Source organism: Leuresthes tenuis, unplaced genomic scaffold, assembly GCF_036924035.1.
Source record: "Leuresthes tenuis unplaced genomic scaffold, fLeuTen1.0.hap1 SCAF_19, whole genome shotgun sequence".
NCBI lineage: Eukaryota > Metazoa > Chordata > Actinopteri > Atheriniformes > Atherinopsidae > Leuresthes > Leuresthes tenuis.
Genome location: NW_027325373.1, coordinates 636,766 through 650,321, shown reverse-complemented (window position 1 = coordinate 650,321; position 13,556 = coordinate 636,766). Strand labels below are relative to the sequence as shown.

Below are 13,556 nucleotides of genomic sequence, written 5' to 3'. Positions count from 1 at the left end.
ATGTCGCTGTGCAACATTCAAACTGGGAAACACTCAGATAATATGAAGCATATGACACAAACCAACTTGGCTCCAGGAAATTCAGATTCTAAAAATCCCGACTTTTTGACATTTAATGCTTAACGTGTCTTTATTCATGGTTTTGGTGAAGTGGAGCGATGAAAAGCTTCTCTTTATCACACGTCTGACTGCTCTGGGAATCTCTGTCCTCAGAACTTTTCAGGTTTCAAAGCCAAGTTTTGTCTTCATGTTCAGACATGGAGCTACGCTTAGCCTTCCTTCCTGTTTGCTGCTCTGTCACCGATAAAAAGGAAGTTTAAACAAAGAGAGCTTTGGCTTTTCTGGGTTTGATGCATTTTCTCTGCTGTCAGAACCGTCCTTATCCCCAAAAAACACAAGTCAGCTAAATCTCTCACATTGTGTCGCAGGAAAAGAAGCTGAGGCTGATGGAGTGTGTGTCGGACACTTTAAAGACAGAGAAAACACACATTAAAGACAGAGAAAACACACATTAAAGACAGAAAACACACATTAAAGACAGAAAACACACATTAAAGACAGAAAACACACATTAAAGACAAAGGTCAGGTTTCCAAGCTACACAATCAAGGAAAAATCCATGGAAAAGAAACATGGATCAGTTGAATGAAGAGCTGAAGAAGGCTCTTCAGGGAGCATCGACAGTTGTTGCTTCCAGGCGCCGGGAGGAAACCAGAGACGCTACAGGAGCCCATCATCGGTCTGACACGGGGCCCAGAACTAAAGCAAGACAGCAGATTTTATTCCTGGTGTTTATCAAAGGCAGAGAGAAGCAGCTGCTCTGCTGGAGTTTCATTCTTTTCACATGAAAGGGCGACGATAGGAACCCTCTGCTGTGAGGAGACGGTGCTCCAGAACCTGGAGGAGACGGTGCTCCAGAACCTGGAGGAGACGGTGCTCCAGAACCTGGAACCCTCTGCTGTGAGGAGACGGTGCTCCAGAACCCGGAGGAGACGGTGCTCCAGAACCTGGAACCCTCTGCTGTGAGGAGACGGTGCTCCAGAACCTGGAGGAGACGGTGCTACAGAACCTGGAGGAGACGGTGCTCCAGAACCTGGAGGAGACGGTGCTCCAGAACCTGGAAGAGACGGTGCTCCAGAACCTGGAGGAGACGGTGCTCCAGAACCTGGAACCCTCAGCTGTGAGGAGACGGTGCTCCAGAACCTGGAGGAGACGGTGCTCCAGAACCTGGAGGAGACGGTGCTCCAGAACCTGGAACCCTCAGCTGTGAGGAGACGGTGCTCCAGAACCTGGAGGAGACGGTGCTCCAGAACCTGGAACCCTCAGCTGTGAGGAGACGGTGCTACAGAACCTGGAGGAGACGGTGCTCCAGAACCTGGAACCCTCAGCTGTGAGGAGACGGTGCTCCAGAACCTGGAGGAGACGGTGCTCCAGAACCTGGAGGAGACGGTGCTCCAGAACCTGGAGGAGACGGTGCTACAGAACCTGGAACCCTCAGCTGTGAGGAGACGGTGCTACAGAACCTGGAGGAGACGGTGCTCCAGAACCTGGAACCCTCAGCTGTGAGGAGACGGTGCTCCAGAACCTGGAGGAGACGGTGCTCCAGAACCTGGAGGAGACGGTGCTCCAGAACCTGGAGGAGACGGTGCTACAGAACCTGGAGGAGACGGTGCTCCAGAACCTGGAGGAGACGGTGCTACAGAACCTGGAACCCTCAGCTGTGAGGAGACGGTGCTACAGAACCTGGAGGAGACGGTGCTCCACAGAACCTGGAGGAGACGGTGCTACAGAACCTGGAGGAGACGGTGCTCCACAGAACCTGGAGGAGACGGTGCTACAGAACCTGGAGGAGACGGTGCTCCACAGAACCTGGAGGAGACGGTGCTCCAGAACCTGGAGGAGACGGTGCTCCAGAACCTGGAACCCTCAGCTGTGAGGAGACGGTGCTCCAGAACCTGGAGGAGACGGTGCTACAGAACCTGGAGGAGACGGTGCTCCACAGAACCTGGAGGAGACGGTGCTACAGAACCTGGAGGAGACGGTGCTCCACAGAACCTGGAGGAGACGGTGCTCCAGAACCTGGAGGAGACGGTGCTCCAGAACCTGGAACCCTCAGCTGTGAGGAGACGGTGCTCCAGAACCTGGAAGAGACGGTGCTCCAGAACCTGGAGGAGACGGTGCTACAGAACCCGGAACCCTCTGTTGTGAGGAGACGGTGCTCCAGAACCTGGAGGAGACGGTGCTCCAGAACATGGAGGAGACGGTGCTCCAGAACCTGGAGGAGACGGTGCTCCAGAACCCGGAGGAGACGGTGCTCCAGAACCTGGAACCCTCAGCTGTGAGGAGACGGTGCTCCAGAACCTGGAGGAGATGGTGCTCCAGAACCTGGAGGAGACGGTGCTCCAGAACCTGGAGGAGACGGTGCTCCAGAACCTCTAAAATCAGTCCATTTCTCACCCTAACCCAGTAAAGTCCATCTTGTTTCTCCATTTTTCTTCCTCATTCTCTCCCTTCTCTTCTAGACTTTTTAGTACCAGGCAACAAGAGTCTGATACAGAGGTAGAAGGAGAGTTTCCCCACAAGATGGCGCCAACATCCCAGCGTAGAAGGTGGGACACATCTTCAAATTCTCTGTACAGACAGGAAGTAATTTATTTAAATAGCGCTTATCACAGATAAAATCTGTGCTTTACAATAATTAAGAACAGATAAACAACCCCACAAAACAGCATAAAAAGGAAGATAAAAGAAGTAAAACATCTGTAAAAGGATAAGATCACATTAGCTGGCTTAACCATAAGTGGTTTTAAACAAATGAGTCTTTAACTGAGGCTTAAAACATGTTTGCAGATCTAATGTTGGCAGTTCCAGAGTCGGGGGGGCAGTGGAGGCTAAAGCTCCGTCCCACAGGGCTTTAAACCTAATAAATAAAAACTGTGAGCATGGGTGAGATTATAGTGTAAAACCCACTATGTGCCCATGTTGTATCGAGTGATGACTTTCAGCAAAGATGGAAACAAAATGCTAATAACAGATCCAAGCTTCTGAGCTGGACTCCAGCTGTCTCACTGGAACCATTCTGGGGCCCAAATTGTACGTTTTCCCCTGTGGACCTACGTAGCTACAACACTATTTGCTGTGAGACTCATGAGCCTTAGAGCTGTTAGCGTTAGCTTTAGCTCCGGTAAGGTTTCATCAGCCAAACTGGTCTCAGGGGCAATAACCTGGCTGCAGAAAGCAGAGTGGGGCAGATGCTGCTGGGTCAGGTGGAGTTTGACTTCGGGGAGAAACACCTCCATCCTCTGGACAAATGGAAGAACTACAATGGAAGCTTACGATTAAAACAACTTAAAATGACCATAGGTGTGTTAAATAATTGGGCTTTTCAGAGACTGATTGCCTTCCTTCTCAGAGGGGCAACATCTTCCAGTGTGGGACGCATTGAAGCTAAAGTGCTGTCAACAAGAGAGTCAAGTTCTACTTTTACTGATTCAAAGGAGCTAAAACTAATCTGGGGTCTGGGACTGATCAATAACCCTGATCTGAAGACAGCTGCCACTCCTCCTCCTCTGCCTGAGGTTGGAGGAACATGAACATTTAAATAGTCAGAGGGAGTTGATTCCTTAATGCTAACATGATCCTCCTGCTGCAGCCAGGTTTCTGTCAGACTAAATAAATCAATATGATGATCAGAGTAAACTGTGAGATTAGCTCCTTACACAAATAAGACTCACCTGTGTTTGGTTTTCAGTGATGATGGGACCTCCTTTAGTCCCTCAGTGGTTGTTTTACTGCTGTTTGAAAAGCTGAAACACAATCTACTCATGAGGAGACATGAAGGGGCGCGCGGCAGGTCATCCACTGAGATATCTGCTTAATCTCCTGCGCTGTGACGGCGCCACAGTCCAGTCCAAAGCACTGGGTCCGGCTCCCGCTCCTTCCAGGTTTTAACACACGTGCACAGATGTGATCAGTGTTGGGTGTATTTAACTCAACAGACTGCAGCCCCCCCCCCTAAGGCACCGCGTCACAGCCTCAGTGCAACGATGGGAAAAGTAATTAATTAGATACTGTTACTGAAAAAGTAACGCTGTTATACTCCAAGGCTGGATGTGATACAGTCAGTGAAAGTTTAATGAACTTTAATTAATAAACACAAAGTCACGGCGGTGATTTTCAGTCACACAAACCGGCCCAAATAATGCAACTTTAGAAAATTTAATCCCGGAAAAGCGCCTCTCAAACACGGACCCAAACGGCTCCATAATGCGCACAAATATACGAATATGAAAGTGGGGGGAGGGGTACATTTCTCAGGGGGGCACAGCTTCAACCTGTTTACTGTTAGGTCCAAAGTCGGGATTCTGGATGGTCGGATTTAGCGCTGGTACAGGACTAAAAGGGATAAACCGGCGGTCGGACTGACGCTCCCCGGCATGAAGAGGGTCAGACCGGGGCTGCGGGCTGAGAAGTCCGAGCAGGAACCTGCTGACAACCTGACGGTACCGAACTTCTGTAGCTCTGTGGTTCTGCTCGAGCTTCCGGCCTGTCAGAAACTCTGCTGTCAGCGGTCAGAACCGAATGGAAGCGTTGCTCTGCTCTTATTCTATGGAGCACTTTGGCCTTTGTTCTTAAAGTTCTGACAGAACAGCGAACAAAAAGCCTTATCCATCACATCCATTCAGCTTCTACAGGTTTTAGGTCCTGCCCTTTTTAATGACAAACATGACGTCACTACAGGGACACGAGCGGCCAATCACAGCAGAGAAAAGCGCGTCTCCATGGTGACGACGGATAGTTTGGGGATGGGCAGCGTCGGTGTGAAGCTTTCAGCTGGGAGGAAACACTGAGCTTCACACGGTGAGTTTGAGTTAGTCTCTTCCTGTTTGCTGTTTGTTGTTGTTTGTTTGTTTGTTGTTTGTTTGTTTGTTGTTTGTTTGTTTGTTGTTTGTTTGTTTTGCCTCCCGCTCCAGTCTGCAGCTCACAGCGGTGTCTCTGAGGGAAACCAGAACATCCACACTGAGCAGCTTCCGGGTTTCCAGACAGTTTTTCAATAAGAATGCTCCACATTTAGGTCCAACATGAGCCGAAGACAAGCAGAAAGCTGAAAGTAAAAACTCATAAATGATAAACTGAATGACCCTTAACGCGATGCTTCCCTCTCTGACCAGCAGGCGGCGCTGTTTGACTCCGTGCTGCATTTCTGCTTGTTGCTGTAATTCTGGAGAGATTTAGCAGAGCAAGAAACGGTGAAGAAAGAATGGTTAAAATAACTTATTAACTTATAACTAACACACAACTTCAAATGTTCTCAAAGGAGTCAGAGAGCAGCAGATCAGCTGTTACTGCAGATGTTTTTCTGCTGTTACTGCAGATGTTTTTCTGCTGTTACTGCAGATGTTTTTCTGCTGTTACTGCAGATGTTTTTCTGCTGTTACTGCAGATGTTTTTCTGCTGTTACTGCAGATGTTTTTCTGCTGTTACTGCAGATGTTTTTCTGCTGTTACTGCAGATGTTTTTCTGCTTTTACTGCAGATGTTTTTCTGCTGTTACTGCAGATGTTTTTCTGCTTTTACTGCAGATGTTTTTCTGCTTTTACTGCAGATGTTTTTCTGCTGTTGCTGCAGATGTTTTTCTGCTGTTACTGCAGATGTTTTTCTGCTGTTACTGCAGATGTTTTTCTGCTGTTGCTGCAGATGTTTTTCTGCTGTTGCTGCAGATGTTTTTCAGCTGTTGCTGCAGATGTTTTTCTGCTGTTACTGCAGATGTTTTTCTGCTGTTGCTGCAGATGTTTTTCTGCTGTTGCTGCAGATGTTTTTCAGCTGTTGCTGCAGATGTTTTTCTGCTGTTACTGCAGATGTTTTTCTGCTGTTACTGCAGATGTTTTTCTGCTGTTACTGCAGATGTTTTTCTGCTTTTACTGCAGATGTTTTTCAGCTGTTACTGCAGATGTTTTTCTGCTTTTACTGCAGATGTTTTTCTGCTGTTACTGCAGATGTTTTTCTGCTGTTACTGCAGATGTTTTTCTGCTGTTACTGCAGATGTTTTTCTGCTGTTACTGCAGATGTTTTTCTGCTGTTACTGCAGATGTTTTTCAGCTGTTACTGCAGATGTTTTTCTGCTTTTACTGCAGATGTTTTTCTGCTGTTACTGCAGATGTTTTTCTGCTTTTACTGCAGATGTTTTTCTGCTGTTACTGCAGATGTTTTTCTGCTGTTATTGCAGATGTTTTTCTGCTGTTGCTGCAGATGTTTTTCAGCTGTTGCTGCAGATGTTTTTCTGCTGTTACTGCAGATGTTTTTCTGCTGTTACTGCAGATGTTTTTCTGCTTTTACTGCAGATGTTTTTCAGCTGTTACTGCAGATGTTTTTCTGCTTTTACTGCAGATGTTTTTCTGCTGTTACTGCAGATGTTTTTCAGCTGTTACTGCAGATGTTTTTCTGCTGTTGCTGCAGATGTTTTTCTGCTGTTGCTGCAGATGTTTTTCTGCTGTTGCTGCAGATGTTTTTCTGCTTTTACTGCAGATGTTTTTCTGCCGTTACTGCAGATGTTTTTCTGCCGTTACTGCAGATGTTTTTCTGCCGTTACTGCAGATGTTTTTCTGCTGTTACTGCAGATGTTTTTCAGCTGTTACTGCAGATGTTTTTCAGCTGTTACTGCAGATGTTTTCTGCTGTTACTGCAGATGTTTTTCTGCTTTTACTGCAGATGTTTTTCTGCTGTTACTGCAGATGTTTTTCAGCTGTTACTGCAGATGTTTTTCTGCTTTTACTGCAGATGTTTTTCTGCCGTTACTGCAGATGTTTTTCTGCCGTTACTGCAGATGTTTTTCTGCCGTTACTGCAGATGTTTTTCTGCCGTTACTGCAGATGTTTTTCAGCTGTTACTGCAGATGTTTTTCTGCTTTTACTGCAGATGTTTTTCTGCCGTTACTGCAGATGTTTTTCTGCCGTTGCTGCAGATGTTTTTTCTGCTGTTGCTGCAGATGTTTTTCAGCTGTTACTGCAGATGTTTTTCTGCTTTTACTGCAGATGTTTTTCTGCCGTTACTGCAGATGTTTTTCTGCCGTTACTGCAGATGTTTTTCAGCTGTTGCTGCAGATGTTTTTCTGCTGTTACTGCAGATGTTTTTCTGCTGTTACTGCAGATGTTTTTCTGCTTTTACTTTAGATGTTTTTCTGCTGTTACTGCAGATGTTTTTCTACTGTTACTGCAGATGTTTTTCTGCTTTTACTTTAGATGTTTTTCTGCTTTTACTGCAGATGTTTTTCAGCTGTTACTGCAGATGTTTTTCAGCTGTTACTGCAGATGTTTTCTGCTGTTACTGCAGATGTTTTTCTGCTTTTACTGCAGATGTTTTTCTGCTGTTACTGCAGATGTTTTTCAGCTGTTACTGCAGATGTTTTTCTGCTTTTACTGCAGATGTTTTTCTGCCGTTACTGCAGATGTTTTTCTGCCGTTACTGCAGATGTTTTTCTGCCGTTACTGCAGATGTTTTTCTGCCGTTACTGCAGATGTTTTTCAGCTGTTACTGCAGATGTTTTTCTGCTGTTACTGCAGATGTTTTTCTGCTTTTACTGCAGATGTTTTTCTGCCGTTACTGCAGATGTTTTTCTGCCGTTGCTGCAGATGTTTTTTCTGCTGTTGCTGCAGATGTTTTTCAGCTGTTACTGCAGATGTTTTTCTGCTTTTACTGCAGATGTTTTTCTGCCGTTACTGCAGATGTTTTTCTGCCGTTACTGCAGATGTTTTTCTGCCGTTGCTGCAGATGTTTTTCTGCTGTTATTGCAGATGTTTTTCTGCTGTTACTGCAGATGTTTTTCTGCTTTTACTTTAGATGTTTTTCTGCTGTTACTGCAGATGTTTTTCTACTGTTACTGCAGATGTTTTTCTGCTTTTACTTTAGATGTTTTTCTGCTTTTACTGCAGATGTTTTTCTGCTGTTACTGCAGATGTTTTTCAGCTGAAGAAGAAGAAGTCTCAGAACCAGATGAAGGCGGAGCTGTGAGTTAGCAGACAGGTTAGCGGTTAGCTTGAGCCAGGAGGCCTCAGGGGATTCGCTGCTGACCGTAAACAGTAATGAATCACAGTGGAAAAGCTCAGGCAGTCTTTTTTATTTAACACCTATTTTCACTCCACCACAGACTTCTGAGTTTTCCACAGCAGCCCAAAGGTAAAGGACCAACAACAGCAGCAACACAACCAAGAGCAGCTCAGATTGTTTCACATTTTCATGAGGCTGCCCCCAAGTGGCAGCAACACGCCATATCATGTAGATGTGCTCCATAAGCAGGTCCTCAGCTGGTTTAGTCAGTAACTAACCCGTTTCACACCTGTGATGTCAGTGATGGCGGGGACGTCGAGGCACGACCGGGAGATGGCCACGAGGGCCAAGCAGCGGCTGTCGGACTGTTCGGACCCAGTGGAGAGACTCCGGCTGCAGTGTCTGACCCGCGGCTCGTCTGGGATCAAAGGCTTGGGCAGGTGAGCTCCGCCCACATCACTCACCTGACCACACTGTCACTTATTCACTGTTCATGATGGAAACTGCTCAGACAGTCAGGGTCAGCCCCCCCCACCTGCTACGCAGTGTATCAGATGATGTTTGGCATGTCAGGAAGCAGAGCTGCTGTGCTGGAGGACCTCCACCTGCCAGCCTCTGCTCAGACTCAGACTGTAGCTCCATCACTGCTGCTCACTGAACGCGTCAAGCTTTAAAATCCCTCCCTGAAACTTCCCCTCGACTCAAACAAAGGTGCACGAGTCGGGGACTATTTCCAGCAGCGCATTGATCCACACTGGGAGTTTTACTGAAGGAGTTTCCAGTGTTTTTGGCAGCTTTGAATGAAGACAGGTCCCCTAAACTCTGCTCCTCGCAGCTGGTTTGATGCTCTTTCAGATTTAAAAGTTGTTCATATTAACAGAAACAAAGTGGATGAATAAAACTTGAGTGGATGTGCTTCAGTGCTGGGCCCGCAGAGGCAGGTCCAGCAGAGGCTGGTCCCGCAGAGGCTGGTCCAGCTGAGGCTGGTCCTGAGTGCAGGTCCAGCAGAGGCTGGTCCAGCAGAGGCTGGTCCAGCAGAGGCTGGTCCCGCAGAGGCTGGTCCAGCTGAGGCTGGTCCTGAGTGCAGGTCCAGCAGAGGCTGGTCCAGCAGAGGCTTATCCAGCAGAGGCAGGTCCAGCAGAGGCTGGTCCAGCAGAGGCTGGTCCAGCAGAGGCTGGTCCAGCAGAGGCTTATCCAGCAGAGGCTGGTCCAGCAGAGGCTGGTCCAGCAGAGGCTGGTCCAGAAGAGGCTGGTCCAGCAGAGGCTTATCCAGCAGAGGCTGGTCCAGCAGAGGCTGGTCCTGCAGAGGCTGGTCCTGCAGAGGCTGGTCCAGCTGAGGCTGGTCCTGAGTGCAGGTCCAGCAGAGGCTAGTCCAGCAGAGGCTGGTCCAGCAGAGGCTTATCCAGCAGAGGCAGGTCCAGAAGAGGCAGGTCCAGCAGAGGCTGGTCCAGAAGAGGCTGGTCCTGCAGAGGCTGGTCCAGCAGAGGCTGGTCCAGCAGAGGCTGGTCCAGAAGAGGCTGGTCCAGCAGAGGCTTATCCAGCAGAGGCAGGTCCAGAAGAGGCAGGTCCAGCAGAGGCAGGTCCAGCAGAGGCTGGTCCAGCAGAGGCTGGTCCAGCAGAGGCTTATCCAGCAGAGGCAGGTCCAGAAGAGGCAGGTCCAGCAGAGGCTGGTCCAGAAGAGGCTGGTCCTGCAGAGGCTGGTCCTGCAGAGGCTGGTCCAGCTGAGGCTGGTCCTGAGTGCAGGTCCAGCAGAGGCTGGTCCAGCAGAGGCTGGTCCAGCAGAGGCTTATCCAGCAGAGGCAGGTCCAGCAGAGGCTGGTCCAGAAGAGGCTGGTCCTGCAGAGGCTGGTCCAGCAGAGGCTGGTCCAGCAGAGGCTGGTCCAGAAGAGGCTGGTCCAGCAAAGACTGGTCCAGCAGAGGCTGGTCCAGAAGAGGCTGGTCCAGCAGAGGCTGGTCCAGCTGGGGCTGGTCCTGAGTGCAGTGGCAGGTTCTGGGCTCAGAGGGCAGTGTTGCTGGCAGAACATGCTGTAGAACTTGTGGTTTTCCTGTCGGAGCTTTGCTGAGTCGACGCTGCGGCAGGATGTTGTTGTTGTGTTGTTGCTCCTCTTGTGGTTTGCTGATGTTCAGCCCTGGCGTGTATCTGCAGTATCTGCAGTATCTGCAGGTCCTGTCGTACTTTCACAGTCAGCCACAGCTAAATGGTTGGAAAACATCCCAGAGGCAGAGGGTTGCAGCCAGTTGAGAGCCAGTGATCGTAGCCACATGGTGTCGTGATGACCCCGCGGCTCGGTCCGGTGAAACTCAGCTGATCTATGATCATCAGAACAGAACTTGTTCTTTCACCTGTCAGAACCTTCCGGATGATGGACGACGACAACAACCGCTCCCTGGACTTCAAGGAGTTCCTGAAGGGCCTGAACGACTACGGGCTTCTGATCGAGAGGGACGAGGCCGCAGCTCTGTTTCAGCACTTCGACCGCGACGGGAACGGCAGCATCGACTTTGACGAGTTCCTCATCACTCTGAGGGTAATGTTTGTTAAGCTCCGCCCTCCGTGTTACGGGTTATGGTCGATGGCTGCACTCATAAACTGAGACATGCTTTTACCGCAGCCGCCGATGTCCAAGGCCCGGAAGGAGGTGGTGATGCAGGCGTTTCGGAAGCTGGACAAAACAGGAGACGGCGTGATCACCGTGGAGGACCTGCGGGGGGTTTACAACGCCAAGTACCACTCCAAGTATCAGAACGGGGAGTGGTCAGAGGAGCAGGTGTTCAGGACCTTCCTGGACAACTTCGACTCTCCCTACGACAAAGATGGAAAGGTACTGCAGGGCGTCAGCTGGTGGAGTTTCTGTGGGAGAGGGACAGTGTGTGGGTTCAAATCCCCCCATGAAAGGCTGCAGCAGGGGTCCTCAGGCAGACCCCCCCGCCCTGCGCGCTTTGGATGATCATAAAAGGCTTCTGCTGTGCTCCTCTCTGAAGGTGACTCTGGAGGAGTTTCTGAATTATTACGCTGGAGTCAGCGCCTCCGTTGACACAGACGTCTACTTTATTGTGATGATGAGAAACGCCTGGAAGCTCTGAGCCGGTAAACGCGTTCAGGTGGTGGGAGGAGGAGGGTTAGCCTGGAGGTACTCTGCAGAGTATGTTGTGTGGTTTGAGTTGTAGACAAAGACGGGTCCACAGGAAGCGATGGTTGGACCCAGAGAACCATACAAGATACTCGGCTCAGTGGTAGTTTAGTTTCCTTCAGCTTGATTCACTTTACTTTCTCACCTGGTTCCTCTTCACACTTTCCTCTTTCAGTTTCTGGACAAACTTCCCTCCCTTTGGAAACACCTGTTGACTTTTCTTTCTTCTCCGACTCTAAAGAGCAGCTCTGATGAATATGTATCCTCAGTCAGTCACAAACTGACTGTAACCTGAAGCTAAACCTGAAAGTAAAGCCAGGATGAGCCTTAATCCAACCATGCCGTCAAAAAGTCAGCAAAAAGAGTGATTTTATGTCTGTTTCCATCTTCTGTGGTGAATATAAATTCCCTGCTGGGTAGAAGCAGCAACTGGAGCTAATTCTTCAGCTCAGAGCCACCAAAGAAGAACCAGAGAAGAAGAAAAAGCCACAGTGGAAGGAAACGATGCAAGTTTCCATGAAACCGCTGATGTTTTCTGAGGAAAACTCCTCCCTAAAAGCTCGCCTCTGATTGGTTGAACAGGCTCCACCCACCAGCCCAACAACAATCCAGTTTCATATTTAACCGAGAAGTTTTGTCTGTAATTTCGATCTTATTTAAGCTCCAAATGAAACTTAAATGTGTGATTTCTGCTCAGATGTGACACCAGGAAGAGAGATCAGATTTATTTTCACACATGCACACGCACATGCACACGCACAGGGTCACTCTCACGGAGACAGGCGCCGTACACTGGAGCGGTGGGCAGCCAATCACAGCGTCCGGGGAAGGATTAAACAGCCAATCCTGGCTTCCTCTCCACGCTTTCACCTCACATTTCTCTCATAGTTACGGCAGAAACGGTGAATGTCAGCTGAACAGAAGCCGTCTGATCCGACGGGGGTCATGCTGTGGTTAAACCTCCGTGTCTCTCCTGATCCGCAGGTGACCAAAGAGGAGTTCATCAACTATTACTGCGGAGTCAGCGCCTCCGTTGACAGCGACGTCTACTTTATCCTGATGATGAGAAACGCCTGGAAGCTCTGAGCTGAGAGGACGGACGCAGCTTCTGAATGCTTTATTCATTTGTTTTAACAGTAAAAACAGGAAACAGTAAGCGTCTTTTCTTCTTTATTGTGCACAGACAGACATGATGATTAAAATGAGAAAATAAAGAAACCATGAAAAACACGGAGCTACAATCAGCCCTGAGTATGAAGATAAAGCGTACATTCTGGAGGTGTCGGTTGTGTCAGATATTCAAGCAGCAGCGTTGTGTTTGCCGTCTCCATGACTACCACAGACAGGCGGGTCAGGTCGCCGTGGCAACGCATCCAAGGTTCCCCTGCAGACTGCTCGCTGCGGGCCGGCGGATCGCTACAGCCTGGAGCCGGGCCTTTAGCCGGGCCTTTAGCCGGGCCTTTAGCCTGGCCTTTAGCCGGGCCTTTAGCCGGGCCTTTAGCCGGGCCTTTAGCCGGGCCTTTAGCCGGGCCTTTAGCCTGGCCTTTAGCCTGGCCTTTAGCCTGGCCTTTAGCCTGGCCTTTAGCCGGGCCTTTAGCCTGGCCTTTAGCCGGGCCTTTAGCCGGGCCTTTAGCCGGGCCTGGAGCCGGGCCTTTAGCCGGGCCTTTAGCCGGGCCTGGAGCCGGGCCTTTAGCCGGGCCTTTAGCCGGGCCTTTAGCCGGGCCTTTAGCCGGGCCTTTAGCCGGGCCTTTAGCCGGGCCTGGAGCCTGGCCTGGAGCCGGGCCTTTAGCCGGGCCTTTAGCCGGGCCTTTAGCCTGGCCTTTAGCCGGGCCTTTAGCCGGGCCTGGAGCCGGGCCTGGAGCCTGGAGCCGGGCCTTTAGCCGGGCCTTTAGCCTGGCCTGGAGCCTGGAGCCGGGCCTTTAGCCTGGCCTGGAGCCTGGAGCCGGGCCTGGAGCCGGGCCTGGAGCCGGGCCTTTAGCCGGGCCTTTAGCCGGGCCTTTAGCCGGGCCTTTAGCCGGGCCTTTAGCCGGGCCTTTAGCCTGGCCTTTAGCCTGGCCTTTAGCCTGGCCTTTAGCCTGGCCTTTAGCCTGGCCTTTAGCCTGGCCTTTAGCCTGGCCTTTAGCCTGGCCTTTAGCCTGGCCTTTAGCCTGGCCTTTAGCCTGGCCTTTAGCCTGGCCTTTAGCCTGGCCTTTAGCCTGGCCTTTAGCCTGGCCTTTAGCCTGGCCTTTAGCCTGGCCTTTAGCCTGGCCTTTAGCCTGGCCTTTAGCCTGGCCTTTAGCCTGGCCTTTAGCCTGGCCTTTAGCCTGGCCTTTAGCCTGGCCTTTAGCCTGGCCTTTAGCCTGGCCTTTAGCCTGGCCTTTAGCCTGGCCTTTAGCCTGGCCTT

General features: G+C 50.1%; 2 protein-coding genes across 3 annotated transcripts in view; one reads left to right on the top strand and one right to left on the bottom strand.

Annotated features, from left to right (window-relative positions):
* myo5b (myosin VB) overlaps positions 1–13,556 on the bottom strand; it is a 114,263-nt gene that overhangs the window by 13,326 nt on the left and 87,381 nt on the right. The window lies entirely within an intron of this gene.
* capslb (calcyphosine-like b) lies at positions 4,738–12,314 on the top strand. Its single transcript, XM_072371923.1, has 5 exons — positions 4,738–4,860; positions 8,344–8,482; positions 10,393–10,570; positions 10,655–10,864; positions 12,158–12,314. Exons 2-5 carry the CDS (start codon positions 8,346–8,348, stop codon positions 12,257–12,259), a joined length of 627 nt encoding a protein of 208 aa, XP_072228024.1. The 5' UTR covers positions 4,738–4,860; positions 8,344–8,345; the 3' UTR covers positions 12,260–12,314.